The following is a 25,150-nucleotide window of genomic DNA, read 5'->3' on the forward strand; positions in this document are numbered from 1 at the left end:
AATGGATATTTGCATTATTGAACAGTTTATGGTCTGGGTGCTCTAAAGCATTTTTCATTAATAAATTATTAGTCATGGCCCATAAAATTCGGCTTAAAATTCTACAACAAAAAATCACATGTATATAAATCTTTACAGTCTTTGCCATGACACTCTTGATCCTGATTGGCGTCCAGATGTGGGAAAAACAGTTGATTGGACATAATTAACAAAGACATACATCTGTCTGTATAGGTGTAACTGTGCATGTCAGAGCACAAACCAAGCTACGAAGTCCAGGGAATTGTCTGTGGACCCCTGAGACAGGATTGTATTGAGGCGCAGATGTGGTGAAAGGTACACAACAAGTTCTGCAGCACTGAAAGTCCCAGTGAGCACAGTGTCCTCAATCATCCATAAATGGAAGAAGTTTGGAACCACCAACCAAACTAAGCAATCGAGAGAGAAGGGCCTAAGTCAGGGAGGTGACCAAGAACCCGATGTCACTATGAAAGAGCTCCAGCCTTTCTCTGTGGAGAGAGGAGAACGTTTGAGAAGAACAACCATCCCTACAGTGAAACATGGTGGTGGCAGCATCACGCTGTGGGAGGAACTTGGAGACTAGTCAGGATTGAGAGAAAGATGAAGGCACCAATGTACAGAGACCTCCTTGATGAAAACCTGTCCCAGAGCACTCTGGACCTGTTGGACACGTTGCATCATGGAAAATGTGTGAGATCCAATGTTTTTATAGGCTGACTCATACCTAGAGCTAACGGTCAAGAAAATAGCCCCCTTTGGCAATGTTTAATTTACGATTATAGTTTAGGAAAAGGATTTGAGTACGTCTTCCACTAATGGTGTTCCGATAATTAGACTTTTGGAGGTTGTTAGGATGATTGAATGCCTCCAGGGAGGTGTCTCATCTTTAAGAAATCAGCCTGCAACATGACAAGAACTTCAAACACAAGCAGCCCCAAATCCTAAAGGTGAGATAAGACAGCTGAGTTTGGACAACTTGGAAGAACTTTGACTACAGTAAATAACATTAAGGACAGGATGAAACGTGATGAGCTTATTCTACTGTGTGAGGGGGCCCAAGTGGCAGCAGGGCACGGCAGAGATAAGTCGGTTTGAAGTGAGGGCGGGCCGAGTCAACCTGCCACTCCCCGCTCAGGCCTTCACGGGAGCGCGCCTCGGCTCCTGCGCGCTGTCTCGCTTTACAACTGGCACGGAATTCCAGGGAGGAAGTCACTGTGATTTGGAAACGAACAACAACTCCAAACGGTGCCAAAGACAGAGGAACAAAAGAAGAAAAAGAAGAAACTAACCCGGGGACGGGGGGGGAGAAGCCAGCACACAGAGATTTCTCATTCGGGAACCGTAAAAACATCCAACGTTGGAATATGGACTAGAGGCGAGGGTCGCGGCAGATGGAGGCGGCGAGAAGTTTGCTGTTTGTCGGGGCCGTGCTGCTCGGAGTCACGGGCGCGCTGGGCAGAGAAGGTGGGTGACTTCCAGGAGTGCGCTGTTGGCAAAATGGACACGCCACTTGGTAGTAACGTGGGAGGAAGGGATATTAGTTATATTTAAGTAAACACTCGAGGCTCGGCTTGGCCCACACGGGTTGATATTTCTGGCCAGGACCACATTCCTCCGCGAGTCCACAGCCCTCGTCCTCTCTGCGTGTGTCACTGTTGAGGCTTGTGCAATTTAGGAAGCGCGGAGAAGGTGAAAAAAAAAAAAAAATCACACCTGTCATATTGTAGCGTCTGGAGACGTGGAGTCAAACTGCTTTCGCACAACTCTGATCGCACATTGTTGCAATAATAAATAAATAAATAAATGAATAGCCCGATCAATGCAGCAGCAGCAGCAGCAGCAGCAGCAGCAGCTACAGGTAAGAAACATGAGAAACCTGCTGTGCAGCTCGGGACGGAGAGAGACACTTAGCTGTGCGCGCAGGAGGACGTTAGGCTGGTTTGCTCTGCGCGTAAACAAAAACAAACCAACAACAGCCAGCGCATTGTGCGCCAGGGATAATGACGATGTCAATTATTCACTTCTGGCTCTGAAGAGGACATTGTCTGATAGAGGGGGCCACTTGTCACACTTGGAGCTTGAGCGCATGCCAGTAAAACAAGAGCTAACTGAAAGTGCAAACAAGTGCGTGTCTGCAAAACCCCAACGCTACAAATCTTTTAAAAATGGTCCAGGATAAACAGAAAAGTGTCAAATAGTATCTTATTTGTAAGAATGACATTTATTATTAACGAGGCTCAACAATAATTTGATTTGCTTTTTATTATTCTCTTACAATAAACTTTAATTCCACTTTAAATAAATTGAATATTTTTGAACATGTTACTTTAGGCTCTTGGAAAAACTATTTATGAGCTAAAATCTCAAGCATATGTGCAGCTCTGGTTCATATTAGTGCATAACCTTCCATGCTTTGGGTGTAATCAGACACATCAATAAAGCTTTTAAAAGCAGTTATATGGCACAAGCAAATGGCACAAACATTGACATCAGTGACAATTCCTGTCTGTATTGACCAGCGTTCAGATTTAGAAATCCATGCTGCAGAATGATGATCAAGTGGCTTTTTAAAGGAGTAATAACATGAAGGATGCCTACATTTGAGTTTTTGAAATTGCTACAGAGGAATAATTCATTCAAGTTCTCTTTACTCCTAAATAATATGAGAAAAAAAAATTGTTTTATTAGCAGCTGCCCCCACCATCACTACTGTGCAAACAAAGGCAATAGTCACAGGGGAAGTGATTTCCAAATACAGCTGCATTGTTGGTGGGAACAGGTTGGTGCACTTCACTCACGTCCAGAGTCAATCTCTCAAGCATCAGTTCAGTGTGAGCGTTATCATTCGACTGTAATCCCTGACTTAAGCAATGCATCGTGCACAAGTGTATAAATCTCAGCAGTTCTACTTTCAGTTGTTAGATATTGTTTTTGTCTACATGCACACACACCCATACTGACACACACACGAACACACACGTAGTCAACAAGTGTATAATTCCAAAGGTCAGCTGTTGTGTTAGACGGAATTAATTACTTCAGCAATCAGTGAGTGGGAATCTGTGTGTGTGTGTGTGTGTGTGTGTGTGTGTGTGTGTGTGTGTGTGTGTGTGTGTGTGTGTGTTTAGTGGCCCCAGTATCCACCAAGTTCATGTCCTTGTCACACTCCAGTGCTCCCATTGAACTAAACTCACTGTTAGGTGATTAAGTCCTACTGAATTGGCCTCGGTGGCAGGTTAACACAGCCAGCCGTGACTCACCAGTCTAGACTGAGTGCTATGGATCTAACTCGCTCTGAGCTGAGGAAGGGGTCCACCAGTGGTCCTCATTACCAGCCTCAGAGGAAACTTTCTCTGCCTTCTTGTGTGGTTTTCTTTGAGCATCACATCTTTTAATTCCATTTGCTGTACTCAGCAATTTCCTTGTACTGTACACAAATCTGTAAAGTACAAGGAAATCAGTTTCTAAATAAATCACACGTTAGACCGTCATTGCATTTCATTCCTCCTTCATCATTAACACCTTTTTTTCTGTTACGATCAACCATGAAATAATAATTGCAAGCAAATCTGTTCAAATAATATTCTACAGTTCCTTGAATTTCAGTGTTTATGCTGTAAAATCACTGATGGATAAAAGTTATTAGTTGTATGATTATGTTAATCAGTCATTTCATAATTCAGGTCAATAAATAATTTAAAAAAACAATTAATACTAACTTTTCAGTTGCTGAGTTGTGAATTAATTATAAGGAATCATTCCCAACATTAATAACATTTAATAATAAGCTAGCGCATGATATCAGTAAAACTAATGTGCACTGCAGTATTTTTATATAAGTGTGGATGTTTTTCTGATGCATTTAGGAGCCAAAAAGAAAGTGAAAGCAAATTATGCTAGGATAAGTAGCAGTTAGAGCAATTTTTCACAACCTGGCAACTTGAAACAAACTTAAAACTTGAACAAATAAAAGAATATGAGTGAAATAGGTGTGTGAACATAGCTGTAATTGCACCACAGTTCAGAACCACAATTTGCCATAGTTTATATTATACTTTATACTAGTAATTAGTGAAATAATGTTGTTGTTTTTAATATTATGATTGTCCAGCCTCAGTTTAGGCAACCTATCAGTATTGCAAGTTCATCTGTTAATGTAATTCTATCATGGAAGTTATTTCTTATTTCCAGTGACCAGAGATGTTAATCAAGGTAATTAACACTACAAAGACATCATATAGTTAAATTGCCTCTTGGAAAATGTCACAGGTGAAAACACGTCTTCAGTTAATTTTCAATTCCCATCAGCATCAACTGAAATTGACAGAGGAGTTTGCAGATGACGGCTAACAACAATTTAGCTCCATGTGATCTAGTCCTAATCCAGACTTCCAGGTTTATTAGGTTTTAAATGTTAATTGTCTCCTTGTCTTTTTGTTCTGCAGACAGTTTGTGCCTTTTAATTAATCTGCACATTTGAATGCAGATGATTTCAATCTCTAGTAAACACAGGAAACAGCAGTAGAGACATGCTGATTGAAGCTGTGTGTTTGTGATTGTAGGTATGTGTGACAGAGTGAATGAGTGAGTGAGACGTTCACGTCTGTAGCCCCAGAACAGTAAAGATCCTGTTCTGCTTGTCTGTTGAGCAATACCTGTTTGTTCTCCCTCGACCATAGAGTGAAGGGAAAGAAAGAATGTGTTCAGAGAGGCTAGAGAGACTTGACGCTTATGAAAAACACATTGCTGTAATTAACACTGTACCATAATCAGGCCTGTCGCGTGGATTATGAGGGCTAATGAACTGACAGAGGATGTCCTGTTTGCTCCATCTGTTTGTGTTGAGCTTTGAACGGATGTGATCCATTAGAGGACAGTGTTGAGTGCCGGTGTGTCACGCCACAGGCTGTTCCACTGGGCCTCAGTTAAACTCCTGCAGTGGCATCGTTCCTGGTGTGTTTGTGTCACCTACGCTGCCATACACACTGTGGTAAACACACATGCATACTTCCTGTGCTCATTGGCACCACTGGCACACAAAGGTGTGGCTTCAAGCTGGCTCTTCTCTCAAGCAGTGCAGACGCAGAAAACAGCTTACAGGAAGACAGAGTAACATCACATCAGTCGCTATTGATTAGTTGAAGAGTACTAAAAAATAAGTCACGTCGTCAGCATCAAAAACGGGACTGAAAAAAAGCATGCAAAACACATAACAGAAGACCAACGCAATATGTTTGAACAGAAATGTCAACTTAAGACTAAGGATGAAAATGTGGACAACAGATGGTAAAGTAGAAATGTTGTCTCACTCTTGTTATTAAACACCCACCAGTGAAGTTTCTTGAACCAAGTAGCCATGAAACACAATGCAGCAGCCAGTACCAACATGTTCAACTGTGTGTGTGTGTGTGTGTGTGTGTGTGTGTGTGTGTGTGTGTGTGTGTGTGTGTGTGTGTGTGTGTGTGTGTGTGTGTGTGTGTGGCCTGTTGGACACAGAGATCATCTTGTGACCGAGAGGTTTGCTGACGTGTCTTTAAGTAGGACACTGAACTACAACCTGGGTGCTCTTGGTCCTCCTTGCTCACCGTTAAATAAATGCAAATGTCTCACCATCCGGATATACAAAGACACACATTCCAGGGAAATGACACTTTGCAGAGTCCAGAAGGAGCTTGGCAACGACTCACAGGACGACTCTGCAGAAAAACTGAGAGGAAGAAATGAATAGGGGAACAGAGGGGAAATTTTGAGATTATTTGCTCTCAGACCTGCTGTTAAAATCACGTAGCGAGGGAATTTAGAAGAGGAAGACAAGAACAGTGACATGACAGGGGGCAGACAGAGCAAAGTGAGTGATAAAAGAGAGAGTATTTTAGGCTGCGTGGATGAAGGGGTGGGCAGCTCCTCACAAGGCCATGCATACACACACGGCCGTTGCTGAGAGACTTTTAGAGAGCAAACAATGAGGGAATAAAAGGAGAGGAAGCTGAGAACTGGCTTTATACACACTTTTTAGAAATGGAAAATCAGCTCTGTTGTGCTTACTGCCACGGCACATTTATCTAATCCCTGAGCTGGAGCTATCTGTTTTGTTTGTGTGTGGTAGTTTCAGGAAGTTCGTGTCTGCTAGGATATTCTGTCTTAATAGAAATTATTCAAATGCTGGAGAATAAAAGCACAACATCCCTCTTGGTTAGACGTGCAAAACAATTCCATGATGCCATAATTTTATTTCATATTCAACACAAGCTGCAGCGATAGGGTGTATATTTTTGGCGGCTGCACTATTAATGGAGACTTCCCATACTACTTAGCTAATTTGCATGAGCTGTTCGGAGCGCTCAGCCGTGACCGGGAAACTTGATGTGAACACCATCTTATCTGACACACACAGCTGATAAAATCTTATCTGAATTCAGCTGAACCTCAACGCACGTCACCCTCTTTGTGCATTCAAGCGCTTCCTGTTCCTCCAAGTCCATCCATCTAGTCTTTTCTAAAAGGATATAGCACATGGAGGTGGTTTCTATCAGTAGAAGTGGGTTGACTATTGAAGGGCTGTTGGAAGGCAGCCAGAGGAAGTCATTTATAACCTCAGCAGGGGAGGGACTGTCCACTGTGTGACTGCTTGCTAAAGCATGGGAGCTATGTGTCTGCAAGAGCCCCCTTGAATTTTTACACTGCATGACCCTGAATGTAATGCTGTGTGTGACCTACTGTGGGGAATCTGTGCTCGCTGCTGTCAGTGGAAAATATATATGCTAAGAGAGAGACAGAGGCAGGGAATGTGGTTTGCATTTCAAAGTACCCATCCAAGGCCATTTGTAAACTGTTACAGTCAAAATATGTGGAGTCCATTATTTAACTAGTGCTCCTCAGCCTGTATGGGCAGTAACACTCTGACTTACATGCATAGAATGGTATTTAAAAAGCGCAACAAACAGCGGATTAGGTTGACAAAACCGTATCTAATCTAGTCGGTGAAGATTCTCAGTCATCCAGGTGAAGCGATCTATAAGTTGAGTCACTGCAACTGGACTTCCTTCTTGTTAGTCGATCGACCTAACAACAAGGAAGTTCAGTTACCAGGATCCAACTTCCAGATATTTCTAAACGGCTGTGCTTTAGAGATGTGGACGAAATTATTGGCATCCTTTTCTTAAAGAAAGAAAAACTACAAAGGTCACAGAATTAACTTGAAACTGACAAAACTAATATTAAATAAAGATTTACTCAAAAGTAACTCCTGAAGTTGTATAAGGAGATTAGAAAAAAAAGAGAGACAAACATTTTAATAATTTCCTCCACGTCTATATATATGATTCTATATATATAGATATTTATATATTCTACCACTCATTGATGTCTCTTTGGTCTCATTTATTACCTCATTAAAGTGGCCGCATTGCTGCAGAAAATAACATTTTAGAGCTGCATCTAATAGTTAGACACACTTTGTTTGTTCAATCTATATATTGTTTTGATTGACTAAATCATTAATTGGCACTGAACACAATAATCAACAGGGTGTGTTCAGTTTTCAACACATTTACAGGAATGTGAGCATGTCTTTTTTTAATGTAGCCTCTGGCCTTAAATGGTTTGAAATGCCTTTGAAACATTAGAATATTTGTGCTTTTATTGTGTATTCAGTGTAGTTAATACATGCTGCTTTTGCTTTAATACCTAGAAACTTCATTTTAATGTGCATATACAGTTAAATGAATTGGTTTACATCAGTCTAGATTGAGCGTTGGGGTCCTATCACATCATGAAATGTTTCTCAGAACTTTTTTAGTATGTGGATTGTATAATTCAAATGTTACAGTCATCTTATGTGTACTTAGATGAAGTTGGGTTTCATAAATTGTCTGTGCTGCAGTGTGTCTAGGTACAGATATGAAGCTGGTCCTGCCCTCCAGCCTGGAAAACCACTATGAGACCCTAAGGCTCCTCTACACCGGCTGCCAGGTCGTCCATGGCAACCTGGAGATTACACACCTTCATGGGGATGTTGACCTCTCCTTCCTACAGGTAAACTGTTGTCATTACACTGAGTAATTTTAAAAGAATGTCTTTCAAAGCAGCTGGGTCTGCAAACAAAACCAGCATTCAGTTTCTTATCCAGGTTATTTCCACATATTTCATCACAAATTTTTTTGTATTTTGATCTCTTTTATTCTGCAGGGTATCGTGGAGGTGCAGGGTTATGTACTTGTTGCCCATGTTTCAGTTAGTCTGGTGCCTTTGGACAACCTTCGGATCATCCGAGGCAGCCAGTTGTTCAATTCCAACTACGCCCTGGCTGTACTGAATAACACTCTGGATGGAAAGGGGCTCAGGACGCTCCGGCTTCGTAGCCTCACAGGTGAGAAAGCAGAACAGTGGAGCTTAGAGTTTATATCCAAATCCAGTACGACTGACTGGGCTGGGACTTTAAATGTGAGTTGTTCATAAAAATAAAGATTTGTAAATGTGAAGGGGTTTTGAAACTAGTGTAATAGTAAGGTCCTGAGCTCCGGTGATGTATTGTCTTCTCTGCAGAGATCCTGTTGGGTGCCGTCTATATTTGGGGGAACCCCCAGCTTTGCTTCCCAGACCCTGAGAACATCATATGGAGGGACACTTTTGATGAGCAGAACATCCACGTCAAGCTGTCCAGGCTGCAGTCACGGGCCCCTAACTGTGAGCACCTGATTGATTAAGCCACAATTAATATGAAACATTCGTTCTGTGTATAAAAAGGAAACAAATGACTCTTCAGAGTCATCAGAGTTGTTGTTTATTTTCTTCTGGTGCAGGTCCAAGTTGTTCCTCTCAATGTAAGAAAAGCTGTTGGGGAGAAACTTCTCAGGACTGCCAAATGTGTGAGTTAACTTAGTGGATCAATATGATGGTTTCTGATTCCACAGCAGGTGAAGTACAGGTAAAAACTTTGACATCTTCTTATTGTTTCTGTTTAAAGTGACCCGCATTAACTGTGCATCTGGCTGTCAGAGGTGCAAAGGTCCACTGCCCAATGACTGCTGCCACATGCAGTGTGCTGCTGGCTGCACAGGACCCAAAGACTCGGACTGCTTGGTAAATGATGCACATGTAGCCCCACAACAAACGAGCGCGCTGACACACACTTACTGTTTTATTTGTTTGTTCAGTTTAATGTCATTGTCAGACAGACGCGGAAAATCTGAAGTCACATGTTTCCTCCTTCTCTTCAGGCTTGTCGTCACTTCAATGACAGTGGCGTGTGTAAGGAGAACTGTCCTCCACCCACTATCTACGACACCTCCACCTTTCAGACCAAACCCAACCCAAACAAGAAGTTCAACTTTGGAGCCACCTGTGTCAAGACGTGTCCCTGTGAGAATTTATTTAAAATAAACCTTTATTTATTCCAGGAGGCTACAACACAGTTGGCTAGTGGTTAATTGTTTTGCTGTAAGGCATCTCGATGATAGTAAATCCTGATGGAAGAGGAGAATATATTTGCTATTTTTCTTTCCTTCCCAGGTCCACAAACACATTACTGCTTCTATATGCCTTTCGGCTACTAGCTTCCCATATCATTATATCTAATGCATTTTTATTCTTCTTGCTATAAACTTTTTGTCTCTCTTTCTGTAGATAACTATCTGGCTATGGAAGTGGCTTGTACTTTGTTATGTCCCAAAGACAACCAGGAAGTCATCGTCACCCACCCTGATGGAACTGAGACGCAGAAATGTGAAAAGTGTGAAGGAGACTGCCCCAAAGGTTCGGAGACCATTTGTCTTTGTGGGTGTTTTATGTGTGGGGGGGTGCATTTGCATTTTTGGACACAAATTCCAAACCCCATTTCCAGGTCTCAGTTCTTATTTGGGTAGTGAGCATTAGTTGTAATGGTTTTAATTTTTGCAAGTGCAAAAACACTTTACAGTGAAAAATATAACTGTACACAGGATTATATAGAAAACCCAACAATCCCACTTGAGCAAGCACTAGAAGACAGTAGAGAGGACTCCCTTTAAGAACCTCCAGGCTCAGGGTGGTGGCCATCTACCTTGACCGGTTGGGGAGAGTCAGTGAGTCAAGGACACACACTGTTTTTTATGAAGCCATGCTGTTCTGGGGTGTGAAGCCATACCATCACATATGGTGACCTTTGCACCTTATGTTGATGAACCCAACATCCATTCTTTCCAAAAACAAGCTCAAACATGAATTTGTCTCACCACAGAACATTTTTCCACTGCCTTTCAGTGATTCTGACAGGAGCTCCTAGGTGTTGCCAGAAAAACCTGACGGCATTTCTGCATAGAATTGATGTATAGTTTCCTCCTTGCAAAATAGAGTTTCAGGTTGCATTTCTGGATGCAGTGTCAGACCCTGTTAAATGACAACAGTTTTCAGGCAAGCTTACAAAGTTTGAGCCCTTGGTGGATCTTTTATACTCAGCCATGACACACTCACTTGTTACCAGTGACCGTTTAATTTTGCACAACGAGGCATCAAACTATTAATGATATTTATAAATTATATTTATAAAATTCGGTTAAATTAGTAGGTGAAAGTATTTTCCTTCTACGTTTGTCAGAAAAATTAAAAAATAAATAAATAAAGTAAAAAAAACTAATCTTTTCATGAAATGGGTTTTTTTATACTACAAGAGAAAAAGTTTTAGCTCTAAGTCGCTCAGTAGCATTGTCCACGTGTATGACATGGCGCTTCAGTAAGAGTTATTGTGATCAGAGCTGCACATACCGATGTTCTGATGCATCATATGTTAACTTTGGTGCAAAGTGAACAAACCTGTTCTGCAGTACAGTACAGTACAGTATCCAGTAAAATGGAGTACACCTCTTGTCAATATCACAAAATCTGTCTGTACTTTTGATGACAGGTTTTATCCTGATGTATTCCAATGTAATTCTGTGGTTTGTGGCTTTCTTCTTTAAAGACACTACAGTAATTTCACATACTGTGTTTTCATTAATGCAGCTCTATATCAGGTACATGGCAAATATGCTGGATCCCATCTGAGCCAAACTAAATTTGGTTTTATCTGATCCAAGCGCTGACAATATTTATCTTTTATTTATTTATTTTTCCAGTTTCTTTTAAAGTTTAAATTGCAGTTTTGCACTACATGGCTGCGACTTCATGCAGTGCCCTTTGCATGGTCTCAGTGCATGAAACATAAGTTTGGATGGATAACGCTCTGCAAAGTCTGTAACGGTTACTGAGACTTTATTTTGTTATCTTTTCACAACAAACACTTACACAGATATTATTTTCCTATCGGAATATAAGGTAAATATAAATAAATCTAGATTTTTTACAGATTCTGGACATTTTACAGGCTGTTTACATAAGTTTAATTTTACTCACTCCTGCACTTTAAAATGAATGCTCATTAAAACAACACACAATTTCATTCTATGCTGATGATATTGTTCTTAATATGATGGTTTAAAAGTACAGGTTAATTGATGATCAGTCAGTTAAATATTTTGTTCTTGTGCTTTGTATTGTAGTGTGTTATGGTCTGGGTATGGACAATGGTGTCATGGACAACCATGGCATCACCATGGTAACATCTTCTAACGTGGAGCAGTTCAACAAGTGTAATAAGATTTTTGGTAGTCTGGCCTTCCTCCCCCAGAGCTTTGCAAGGTAAGACACACACACACACACACACACACACACACACACACACACACACACACACACACACACACATACAAAATTTAGAACCTATGTACTTTTACCTATTAAATGTCTGAAAAGATAAATAAAATGACACAATAGTATGTAGTAATAACAAGTAATTAAACATATGACAAGTAACAAAATATATTTGAATTTGCAGCAACAACATTTGCTGAAGATTATTTTTGCAAGTTTAGAAAAGTTGCCACCCAATCCAATCAATTAGATTACTGTAGAGACATATTTCTACATCATGACAATTTAGTGAGAAGCAAAGGTAAAAGTGAATGCAGAGTAATGTTAAATGTTCATGAAGAAAGTTGTGATTATTCTTGTAATATAGAAACGAAAATCTTAACTAGTTTGCACCACTTGAGATTATAAAGTAAGTTAACAGAATTTTTTGATTGATAACTGTTATTAAATGCAAAAAAAAGAAGTGACTAATATTTGAAGTATCTAGTTATTAGCACCAAGATTATTTCCAGTGATATAGTAATTCTGTGTATATTGTCGACAATGTTTACAGCATAACCTTCAACCTGTTCTTCATGAAAAGATACAAAATAATCATTAGCAATAATTAAACTGTCCCTTGGTGCACATTGAGATTGTATTTCACCATTGTTCAGGGACCCTGTGACCAACACATCAGGCCTGACGCTGGAGCAGCTCAGGGCCTTTAAGAAACTGGAAGAGATAACAGGTACTGAACACTGAGGACAACTGTGAGGAACTGTTAGTTAAATCAACTTTTGGAGCTTTTATGTGGAGAATATCCAGCTGCACATACAGTATACCACCTCACAGAGGATTGGTGTACAGATCATAGTAAATCTCCTATGTTGGTGTTTTTTAGTTACTTTGTCTGATTTCACTGTGCAGGTTATTTGTATATTGATACTTGGCCAGAAGAGTGGACTGACCTGAGTGTGTTTGAGAACCTGAAGGTGATCAGAGGCAGGATGCTCTACAAGTAAGACTTTTTAACCGCCTACCTGTCTGTCTGTCCAGCTTATACCAAACAAAACCACTGTTGTAGTTTAATAGATTTCTCTGTTATGATTTAACTACCTGCAGAATAGATGTGAAGTATGATATTTACTTTTAATACACATAATTAGGTGTTGTCTCATACCCCCAGACCAATGTAGATATAGTGCTGTATGCCACCCTAAAGATGTCCATCTACCCACATTGTGGCTCTGTGCTTTATTTTTTCCACTTGCGTCTCTCTGGGCCATTGCAGCATTTCACTTTGAGGGTTATAAAAGCTAATTATTAGCCCACTCTGCAACCTTACTTTCCAGCACACACCACCCAGGACAACCAAAAGAGTTGATGGAATGATCTCACTTTTAACATGCTTAAGTTATACTGACAAATCGGCTTGTTTGACATTGTTTTAATGCAAAATCTGAGATTATGGGCTCTTGATAGGAAATTATACCTGTATAACTTGCTGTTTTGTGCTCATTTGCTCTCACGGACAGTGTTTTCAGTCATGAAGCATGACTGCTGCTGGCTGGAGCTCCTCAAAATATTTTTATTACATTTTTTGAAAACCTAATATAAAAATCATTTACAGTATATATCCTTTCTTCTGTTTAGGGGTGTGTTTTCCCTTGCCATCCAGAATCTACACATTCAGTCTCTTGGGTTACGTTCACTACGCAGCGTCAGTGGAGGTTTGGTCCTGTTACACAACAACTCCCAGCTGTGCTACACTAGTTCATTGCCGTGGGACAGTATCCTGCATCCTACCCAGGGACCCCACCGCATCGTCAGCAAAAACCAGGACCCCAAAGTCTGTGGTAGGTGACCACAGAGAGCGGTGCAGAACAGAGCAACGCAGGAACTGTTAAAGTTATTGGGGGTTGTACTTTAATCTCTTTATCAAAGGCCAAATAAAAGACTCCAAAGTAAACACAACTGCATGTACTGTTCTGTGCATTTTATTAAATGTTATTTCATATTAAAACTTTAATGAGAAATGGGGCTGCTTGTCTGCACAGTCCTTGATGAGAATTTCTCTGACTTTTTCCTTCTTACATTTCTCCCTGTAACATATTTTTGCTCTCATGATGTATAATGCAGTGAGTCACAGTGAGACGCCAAAAGAAATGATCATGCTGTTTGTGTTTTCAGAGGCAGAAGGACACATCTGTCACTTACTGTGTGAAGGAGGTTGTTGGGGTCCAGGCCCTGGCCAGTGTGTATCCTGCAAAGCTGTCCAACGTGGCACGGAGTGTGTAGAGCAGTGTGATATTTATCAGGGGTAAGAACTTCGCTCTGTGTGTGTGTTTGTATGGCTATAGGGTAAGGCAGTACATGTGATAAATAAAAAATTGGAACAGGGTAGATTAGCATGACCTACGCGACAGTAGGGAGCTAGGGAATGCATTATGTCAGTGAGTCTCCTCACACTGACTGCCATACAAAAATGTGTGTTTGCGTGGGTGTGGCGGCACTAAATCAATAAAAAGCCACCTGATAATGTTACAATTAATAAAGTGTCATAATCCCCAAACAAGTTCTCCAGTAAATAAAGTAGAACTAAACCTGTAAGATGTGGACAGGAAGATGTACTGTGTTTGTCGTTGCCTGGATTGGCAAACAATATCAAACGGTAGTAGTGGTCACAATAAATCAATCTGAAAGCTTTTAACTTCAATTGTGCCCTTAAGCATTTTCCCCTCTGTAACTGGGCTGATTTTAGCAGTTATGATTTATGTATGTATGTAAAATCAATAGCAATCCAGTTTATGTTGTTGGTTTCACACAGTTCTTTTATAAAAGAAAGTGTCCAATTATTCAAAACCTGCACCGCACAAAAGCATAGGCATGAAATATGTGACTATTTCATATTTATTACATTATGTTGTTGAAACATTGCGCCTTGCAAACTCTTCTAACACGAGTCCTGATTTGTCTGTACTATATGCATTATGAAAATACATTTGTGTAGCTCGAGGTTGAATTATCAGGTTTTAAGACTCAATCAGATTAAAATCCATGGTATTATTATTAATATTTAGTATAAAATGTAACCAAATCACATATTTAATAATCAGTTTTTCCACTACCTTTCACTACATCATATTGTGTATGACAAAGATGTTGTTGTTGATTGTGCTGCAGGTCTGTGCGCGAATACAGAGATGGATCTAAGTGTATTTCCTGTCATTCAGAGTGTCAGCCAATCAATGGTTCTGCCTCCTGTCATGGCCCGGTAAGATATGTGATATTTCCATCCTGAATAAGTTCAGAAAATGCCACATGTATTCATCCAGCTGCACAGTTATACCTAGATTTTGAGCCTCATCCACATTTAGAATTGGTCATTATCAAATTGCAATAAATAGGAATTCTGTAAAACGTAGCAAAACTTGTAGATGAGCTTACAAATGTGTACAATAGTACTGAGATATTGTTCTCTCTGTGTCTCCAGGGTGCAGAACATTGTACAGAGTGTCAGCACTACCATGACGGTGAGTTTTGCGTGGATCATTGTCCCAGTGGCGTCAAGGAGGATCAGCAAACTGTGTGGAAGTACAGCAACGCTACGAAACACTGTCTGCCCTGCAACACCAACTGCTCTCTGTCGTGAGTGGATCTAGGTCACGAACACACAAATACAACTGAACACTGTACACACTGTGAGAACAATTTCACACCCTGTTTCTCTGTCTCAGCTGCACCGTGATGGATGAGAGAGGCTGCCCCGTTGATATCAGGACAGGGTGAGTTTTAACCGTTTCTGTCTGTTTTTACAATGTCAACAACATTTTTCAGAAAGAAATTCAACTTCCATCAAATTCAGCCAGATACTGTGATTTTGAGAAACTATTTCCTTCTGTTTAGACCGGGTACAACCATCGCAGCTGCAGTTGGTGGAGTGGTGCTCTTCTTCATTCTTCTGGCCCTTCTGGTTTTCTACCTGAGGAGGCAGAAGAAGATGAAGAGGAAGGAGACAATGAGGAGAATCCTGCAAGAACATGAGGTGGGCACTGGGCTTTTCACATTACGTTGAAACCACCAATATTAATACCAAATATTAGTCCTATTATTTTCCCCTTGGGTGTTGGAGTAGTGTGATTAAACACTGTTCCCTCTGCTTCCTTCATGTGCTTCCATGTGTACAGCTGGTAGAACCTCTAACGCCCAGCGGTGCATCACCCAATCAGGCTCAGATGCGAATCCTGAAGGAGACCGAGTTGAAAAAACTAAGGGTGCTGGGTGCAGGAGCCTTTGGCACTGTTTACAAGGTTGGCATAATATTCCTTTTAAAGGATAAACAAAGACTGCATTTTTAGTCAGATATTTAGATTTAATAATTGTTTCAGGGAGTGTGGGCACCTGATGGCGAAAATGTAAAAATACCAGTGGCCATTAAGGTGTTACGAGAGAACACCTCTCCAAAAGCCAATAAAGAAATCCTTGATGTGAGTACAACTTTGACACACATGCATACACATTTACAGTTTGCACAGTATCCGCATCCTCTCCTTTTATAACCCCTCCACTGTCTGTTTCTCAGGAGGCTTATGTGATGGCAGGAGTCGCCAGTCCTTACGTGTGTCGCCTCTTGGGGATTTGTCTGACCTCCACAGTACAGCTGGTCACTCAGCTGATGCCGTACGGCTGCCTCCTTGAGTACGTCAGGGAGAACAAGGATCATATCGGCTCCCAGTACCTCCTCAATTGGTGTGTCCAGATCGCCAAGGTACGTGTTAACAAGAGACAAGATGTCATCTGTTTGCTGGTTTATCTGCACAGACTTGTACTGCTGCTTGTAGTAGTAGAAGTATAGATGTATTTCCTGTCAGCAGCGTAGCACTGTCTCAAAGTTTGTCTCGTTTGTTCTTGTGTTGTTTTTCCTTCTAAAAGTGATGTGGTATCAGTATGTATATTTATGGACACATGGATTTGTGTGTGTGCGTGCGTTGGCGTAGGGGATGAGTTATCTAGAGGAGGTTCGGCTCGTCCACAGAGATTTGGCTGCCCGCAATGTTCTGGTGAAGAACCCAAACCATGTGAAGATCACAGACTTTGGGCTGGCCCGTCTGCTCGACATTGACGAGACTGAATATCATGCTGATGGAGGGAAGGTAAGACAGGGTTGGGACTACAGGAACATCTCCACTGATGATATTCATTATTAATTAATATGTTTATGTATTAATCACTTATTTTCTTTTCACTGGTATATTTCTGTTTCTAGGTGCCGATTAAATGGATGGCCTTAGAGTCCATTCTGCACAGGAAGTTTACTCACCAAAGTGACGTTTGGAGCTACGGTCAGTATCAACTGACCTGAAAATGTTGTTAATTTCAACAATATATCATTGTATATTCATATAATTTAAATTTTTTTAAATATGAAAAACATTTTATTTTGGAACAATATCAGCTCATGGTATTTTTTGAAATGCTTCACAAAAGTAGTTTTATTCTACATATTTAATGAATGGTTGCATATTTGGGGTTTCCAAACTAAAAAGTAAATGTCTTTAATGTCGTGATAGGTGTGACAGTTTGGGAGCTGATGACTTTCGGTGCTAAACCGTACGACATGATCCCAGCGAGGGAAATCCCAGATGTGTTGGAGGGAGGAGAGCGACTTCCCCAGCCCCCCATCTGTACCATCGACGTCTACATGATCATGGTTAAATGTCAGTAGCTATTGTTCTAACTGTATCATTGCTTTTACATTTCGTCTGTTTATGCAAGATTTAACAAGTCCTTAAATGACTACATGTAAAAGTTTTTTATTACAGCAGAACATTCTATGCAAATTATTTAATTGCCTGGTCCTGATTTTATGTTTGGATGGCAGGTTGGATGATTGATCCCGACAGCAGACCAAAGTTCAAAGATTTAGTCCAAGATTTTAGTGCCATGGCAAGAGACCCACCTCGTTATATAGTAATTCAGGTATGTGCTGTGCTTATTTATCATGTCAGCATCTCTAATATTTTCAGTAATCGTACCTTCTTGTCTCTTTAAAAAAAGATGATATGCTGTGTATATATAGAGATTTTAAACTGGTAAACAGGTTTTCCTAAGTGATTTCTTAAGTGATTTTGTTCGTCTTGCAGAATGATGATCAGATGAGTATGTCCAGCCCAGTGGACAGCCAGTTCTACCGGACACTTATGGAGGAGGAAGGCAATGATATGAGAGAACTACTGGATGCTGAGGAGTACCTGGTGCCTCAGCCAAATCTCTTCCCCAGGACTCAGTTAGATGGAGCTCAAACCAATGGCCCATCCAGACACCAGTCATACAGGGTCAGTGGGAGAGAACAATGATTTTGACTTTGGCTTTTTACCCCTAACTTTTCCTTTTTGTACATGGACAAATTTTGAATTTGTTCATTTAGACTAGTGCTCTATTAGTGCTCTTTGCTCTGTCTTTCTTTAGAGAGGTACGTGTACGTGTAGCATGGATTATTTGGTTTAAATACTGGAAAACTTATGAGATGTTCTTTTGGGATGCCCCGTGGCTTAGCGGTCATAGCTGTTTTGATGATTTAGAACAACAATCTGTTATTGAAAATGTGTACTTAGCGGTTTGGACCTGTTTGGCCAGGTAAAGCTGGGAACCAGACTGAATGGCATTATTCACCTTCTTGTCTAGTTTGTACAGTATATTCATCATGTGTCTCCCCTTTATTACTGCAACAGAGCAGAGATAATGGCTTAGATGTTGACCCGTCCATCGCTGGTGGTCCTCGTAGCATGTACTCCTCACTGAGCACTCTCAACCGTTGTCAGTACCCGACCCTACCAATGGGAGCCAGCACTGCAAATGGCCTATGGACTCCTCTGTACCCAACGCTGGTTCGCAGCCCCTCAGCTGGGGGCCAGTCTGACTCTGTCTTCTTGGATGCACCTCCGGATGACTCTTCACTTCCCCCTGCTAGCCCTGGACGCTACAGCAAAGACCCCACCAACCCCAATGGGAGCCAGGGTGACCTGGAAACTGATGGGCCAAATGGTTTTCACCATCCTCATCACCTTCATCACTCACTGCCCAGACGGAGTCATTGTTATAATCAAGTTCATGCCTTGCCAGGTGGGTAATTTCTTCCACTGTAGCCTAAAAAATGTATAAAATAAGAGCAGTGTATGATAGTAAATCAAATCTGTTGTACTTTCCACCACCCATTCAGAGTACGTTAACCAAGAGATTCAGAATCTCAGGCCGGGGATCCCTGAGCGGCCCAGCACCTTGCCTCGAAAGGGCTCCAGAGTAGACAGACGCCTCCCTAATGGCCTGAGCTCTGGTCACAGTGTGGAGAACCCAGGCTACTTGGTCCCTGTGAATTCTAGGGCCATCACCTCGCCAGCTTTTGACAACCCGTATTACCTGGACCTTGTGGCCAAAGGCATTGCTGGGCCTGGTGCAGTGGACACTCCTGGAGCCCTGGAGAGAGATGGAGCAGTACCTAGACATGTGAACGGGTTTGTGACCCCAACCGCAGAGAATCCAGAGTATCTGGGACTAGTGGACACCTGGAGTGGACATACTTGAGGAGTAGGATGGGGAATAATGTGATGAACACAAGAGGAGTCACAGATTGGATTCTACTGAGGGAAATGAGAGAAAGGAAAGGTGAATGAAGTGACAGAAAATGTGTGTTTGATGTGATGAATAGTATGTGCACGTGGAACTGACTCTTCTCTCAGTATCGAGTGAAGCACCTGAATTCAGACCAGTTGAAGGTGTCACCAAGTCTCCCATTTATGACATGCCTCAACACAGTGTAGCATTAATCTGATGTCTGGCATGATTTGTAATCCTGTCTTCTGTGACTGTTCAGTGCCAAAAAGAACTTGACTCAGCCTCTTAATATAAGTCAGTACTTGACAAGAAAAGGAGCTCACACTATGGTACAAGAAGAGTCTGATTATAACAGAATCCCACTTGACTGGATTAATGAATGTTGTTTTTTTTTTTGTTTTTTTTGTCTTTGACATTCTTTGAATTTGTTTAATTTCCATTATCCTGAAAAGCAGAAAAGCTAGAGCTGAGGAAAATGTATAAAACACTGTTCTATGTGCCATGATATGCGTTGAAGATGATGTTTAGTATTCTGGTCACTTTCTCCTGGACTTGATGGAGGTCTTTAATACAATCAATGCCATTTTGTTTAAGCTAGAAAAGGCCCTGCAGCCCATCTGGCCAGTAGACATGCTCCCTGAAAGAAAGGCGTCCTGTATGGAGAAGACAGAGCCATTGTGCCACGCTAATGCATGTGGTGGTTAGTGTCTGTGGCTGCCGTAGATGAAATACAAGCACTCTTTAAATTGTATGTTTTTGTTTTAAAGACATAGTTAATGAGCAAGTAAGGAAGATAAAACTATTCAGGGATTGACCTTTTTTGGAAAGAATTGGGGAGATTTATTCACATTTTAAATGTAAAATGCACTATATGTGTTATGATACTGTATACATCCCTAAAGCTTGTGCTATCACAATGAGCCTTTTGGTTTTTGGTGGCCTTTCACTGTGCAAGAAAGCACTGCAAGCTATTGGTAAACATATTACACAAGAAGTGAAGAATCTTCATGTACATACGCATGTGTTTGTTTCCCTTTTATGCAAAAAAAAAAAGCAGATCTGCTGTTCCAGTCGTGCACTAGACACAAGAGGAGCTGAATGTGATTCTGAGGAAGCAAATGTTGCTCTGCTCACTAAGGCTAATCAATGCATGTCTAAAATTCCACTGACAGTAGCACCCCAGTTAATAATCAACAGCATTTTTAAGACTGTTTTTTCCATGTTAGCTGGTGTCGAGCTGGGGGAGGTCAAAACCAATTCAATGGAGCCATTGTCTGACTCCTATGTCCTTGCTGGAAAGACAGTGCTCTCCCAACTAACACATCCTGGTGACTGATGTTGTCTCAGCTTTGAGAAGGTAGAAATCAAGTGTTTTTTTTTTTTTTTTCTTTCTCTGCAGTGGTTTGGTTTTCTGCAGTAGAATGTGGTTCAGTGTTTGAGACTTGTAATCCTGAACACAAAAAAGAGATTTGGTGAAATGTTTTTTCATTGCAAACTATAACTGCAGTATATCATCCAGCCACTTTAGTGTTTCTACACTGAGCATTTTTCAAGAACAGCCTCTTCTCAGAGATTTTACACACAATTCGTGGCGCGTGCCTGGTCATCAGTGGGAGCGCCAAGACATTTGTTTGTGTACGGCCCATCAACATGTCAGTTTTACTTTAAGTCTTTGGCAAATTATCTTTGATCTTGACGTTCTTATACGGGTTTTGAAGAGTTTTGTTGCAGAATAAGATCTTTAAAGATGCATCTAATTTTAAACAATAAAATCCTTAGATTAAACAACACACTTATAAAAAAAATGTGTTGTTTAAATAAAGACTTTATTTTGATACTACAACTATCATATACTAACATTGTTTAGAATGTACTTATTTTTGAGTGATGAGATTGATATTACAGTTTGATAATGTTTATATAATGGAAAAGCAGTTTTGGGATGAAACCCTTTATTTGCATTGTTGTGTTCAGGTGAAAACTTCACAGCTCCACAAATTAAACCTTTTTAGCAGAAAGCCGACCTTAGATTGACTAAAATACATTCTTGCATCACTTTCATTGTATTTTGAAAAGGTTGAACATTAATGAGCATTTTCTATTTTCTGAGCACACATAAAAAGCAGTTGTCATCTTCTTTAATTAAACTTTTTAAGGTGCAACCCCCAATTTTCTTTTAATATTAACTAATTGCTCCTTTAGTCTTTTAAAATTTCCTGAATCTAACTTTAAAATGTCAGCTCAAGCGGAGGTAGTGGTTGATTTTAAAAAACAAAAACAAATTAAACAACATAAAAAATCACATCTGCTGGAGATACAAGGTTTTCGCAGGATATCAACAATGTTATTGCACAATTCGCAGCTGAATGTGATGTTTTTCCTGGTTATTATGAGACCATAACACACACCTTTGTATACAATCAAAAATAATGATCTGGTGTTTATGCTTTAATGTCATTTGTATGAATTGTTTCATGTAGCCTACACATTACCAAGGTGTCTCACAGACAAGAGGGCGATCTACTCGACCTGCTGTCCTCCTTCAAACCAGCTTTGTTTTACAAGTTGGTTGTTGTTGTTCTTTAGTTATTTCAATATAAAACCATTCAGTTGTACTAAAACCAGCCTGACTGGTGGCACTGGTACGGTAACATTCTCAGTCTCTTGCCATCCTTTCTGGTGCAGTGTTTTTAAGGACAGTGTTGAATCCTGTTCAGGTTTCTGACTGGAATCAACCAAAATAATGAAAAAGCACATGGTTGTTTGGTGTTTAGTTGTGTTGAGGTGTAAAAAACTAACAGATGTAGAACCAAACAGGCAGAAAAGAGCAGTTAATATAATAAAGAGTGTGCTGAAGGTTTGAAAAAAATCAAATATCTGTAATTTACATTTTATAAAAACCTCTTGGACTTTTCATGTGAATATTTTTAACCTTTCACAGTTGTGGCAGGACACTAATAACTGTTTATTGGGAGTTTTATAATGACTTCTTCTCCTACCTGTGGTCAGTAAGTCCCATTATGTAAATGTGTACCATCTATAATAGAAAACAATCATTCTGGTAGCTAATTCGATTGAACGTTGAACATTGTGACCAGTTGTTCTACTGTGGAGGGAGGGTGGAGTAATTGCATAAGAAAGATTTAATGAAGAAATGGTAATTTTTATATGAGACTGTTTGCAAAACATTATGTGTGTAATTAAAACATATAAACCAACAAAAACACTAACATGTCCTGATCTTTAAAGAACAATTTTTAAAAGTATTTTTATATAATGTTCTGTGTCTTGTATGAGCCTGTATTGATGAACTATTTCTACACTGACAGAACAATTTAATCAGTTTCATTCATCCTGACGTGTGAATGAATGCACACGTTTTGGTGCTATAATAGTGGAGTTAAAGAAGAATGTAAAGAGTCAGTCACCATGTAGAAACCTTCATTTCAATGTAGCATGAGCAAATTCTGTCACAACAAGATAACTTACAGTACAGTACATGGACTATGATGATCGTCAGTGTCACTTGCATATTCAAATCAGTATTTTCATAAAAGAAAACTGATCTCTTCATTGCAAAGTCTTGGCAAGAAATGTGGTGAGAAGGTAATGCTAAAGGTAAGATGAATGTTGAACAGATTCTGGCCTCTAAGGAATAATGTCATTGAAAAAGATCTGTGAAACTTCAAAGGCTGTCTCATGATTTTCTGTTTTGTTTTAGGTATAGACATTCTCTGAGCATCAAGGTGTCACTGGTGGGACGGTATGCTAGTTACTGAACATCCTCACTCTCCGAGTCTAACTCTGAACCTCAGTGAAACTTCAGCGTTGTGGTCCGGGCACTGTGGTGACAAGATAACGGGTATAATAATCTGGGCTTCTCTCAGCGCTCTCTCCTCTCTGGTTGGATGTCCTGCATGTGTTGCTGTTCTCTCAGAGCTGTTTTGCAGATACAAAGCAGGAACTCCCATCGCCCCCAATGATGTCTTCATGCTCAACCTCACCATCATGGACTTGGTCTTCTTGTTTTTTGTCCCATTTGGGCTTTGTAACTTTCTCCTGTGGCACACCAGGCCCGTTGAAATGTTGAGCAACTTTCTGTACTCTTTAAACCTGGCTGGACGTCCTCTTCTGACAGCATGCATTTGCCTGGACTGCTACCTGGCTGTGGTTCATCCCATCATTTACCACACAAGGAAGAGTCTGACTCCCCGGGTCTTCATGGCTGCTGCTGTGTGGGCCATCACAGTGGTGCAAGGAACCTTGTCAATAATCATTGATGAGCTGGACCACAGCCCCTGGGCCATGTTTGTGTATGTAGTAGCGCTCCCCATCATCGTCATCTGTGATGCCTCCATCCTCTGGACTTTGAAGAAGTCCTACCGTGAAGAAGGAGATCTGCAGCCCTGGAAGAAGAAGGCTCTCCAGGTCATCGCCAACAGCATGATCATGACCATGACTTCATATGTTCCTCCAGTGGTTGTATATTTCCTTGGCCGTTTGATTATCAGTGACGACAAAGAGTATGAATGTTTTTTAGCTATACCCATCCTGATTTCTCCAACTGCAGGGAGCGCAATCATGCCTCTGCTCTATTTGGGCAATCTGGGAATTCTGAGCCCCTACTGTTCGATGTAACCGTCTGGAAAAAATATAACAGGGTAATTTGCATACTTTCAAAACACATCACATATTTCATTTTAGTCTTGTTCTAACATAAATGTATTAAATGGTTGTAGCAAAATGGTTGTCTTGATACTTGTGTAAGAAATGTGTTATATCTCTTCCATCACAACTGTGGTATCGGTGTCAGCGAATGAAAAATATGCTTTGTAGAAAATCATCTGTTTAAGGAAAGAGATGTAAAATTGTGTTTCACATCACTTATAAATAACAGGTTAGATACATTTTGCTGAATATCCTTGTAACATGTCATAAAAACATTATTGTCTATCATTCATCTTCAGTTCCATAGCATGTAAATGATGTTTATTTATCCTCGCACACCTGTGTGAGGACAAGTGTCATGAAAGATGATCTATCTGCATTTATCATTTACATCTGTAATAAGAGAATTGTACGTGAACCACCTTAACTGGGTCAACTGTGTCTACCTGTTCTCAAATGTGGAAGAAATGGACCTCCCCAAGATAAATGCGTTTATTTTTTGAAAAGTTACATTACAATGCCATTTTCATCTCCTTCTTACTACAGCAAAGCAAGACATTGGTACAAATAGTAGGCAATGACATACATTAATTAACTATTTAACTAATTTATATGGAACAATGTAGAAGAAGAACAAAAGATGAGATAAATGACGAGTCACATCAAAAGATGACAGTGTGACATGACGATGTCTGTTTTCTGTATCTAAATATGCATACTGTATCATAACAATACTTACTGTATCTGAGGACTGAACTGGGGGCATTTACTTTCTACAATAATAGACAATATAACAATAATTAATATAACAGATCTGATTAAAACTCAAAAGTGAAATGCTTTGTTTTAATATCTACATAACCAAAAGAGAAGCATAAATTGGTAAAGTCAAGCCTTTCTGCAGCATCCAAACCTGAAACGGTCCAATTTCCCAATATTATTTAAATGAAGTATGGGCATGACAGCAGATCCTAAAGTGGAAGTAATGCTAATTGGAATAATAATAGTGCACATAAACATGGTATAATTGGTGACCAGGGACTTCCCAAATGCAAAAATGACAACTGGAGGAAGGTATGAGATTACTGTCACGACCAGACTGTTGATGAGGATCTGAATGGCTCTTTGTTTCTGCGGATGGATGTTTACTGAGCCAGGGTGAGACTTAATTAATCTATAAAGGATGAAACAATCACAAATTCCT

The 25,150-nt window shown here is 40.3% G+C and overlaps 1 protein-coding gene across 1 annotated transcript; it reads left to right on the forward strand.

The window, feature by feature from the left end:
- Positions 1-1,182: 1,182 nt before the first annotated feature.
- On the forward strand, positions 1,183-21,730 carry erbb2 (erb-b2 receptor tyrosine kinase 2). Its single transcript, XM_026351015.1, has 27 exons — positions 1,183-1,485; positions 7,904-8,055; positions 8,209-8,389; positions 8,566-8,706; positions 8,823-8,888; positions 8,987-9,102; positions 9,240-9,381; positions 9,646-9,774; positions 11,535-11,673; positions 12,342-12,415; positions 12,595-12,685; positions 13,321-13,523; positions 13,858-13,987; positions 14,851-14,941; positions 15,161-15,315; positions 15,405-15,452; positions 15,574-15,712; positions 15,855-15,977; positions 16,056-16,154; positions 16,250-16,435; positions 16,665-16,820; positions 16,934-17,009; positions 17,238-17,384; positions 17,549-17,646; positions 17,811-18,002; positions 18,399-18,789; positions 18,887-21,730. Exons 1-27 carry the CDS (start codon positions 1,413-1,415, stop codon positions 19,246-19,248), a joined length of 3,900 nt encoding a protein of 1,299 aa, XP_026206800.1. The 5' UTR covers positions 1,183-1,412; the 3' UTR covers positions 19,249-21,730.
- Positions 21,731-25,150: the final 3,420 nt, after the last annotated feature.

The sequence above is a fragment of the Anabas testudineus genome, chromosome 19 (assembly GCF_900324465.2).
Source record: "Anabas testudineus chromosome 19, fAnaTes1.2, whole genome shotgun sequence".
NCBI classification, from domain to species: Eukaryota; Metazoa; Chordata; class Actinopteri; order Anabantiformes; family Anabantidae; genus Anabas; species Anabas testudineus.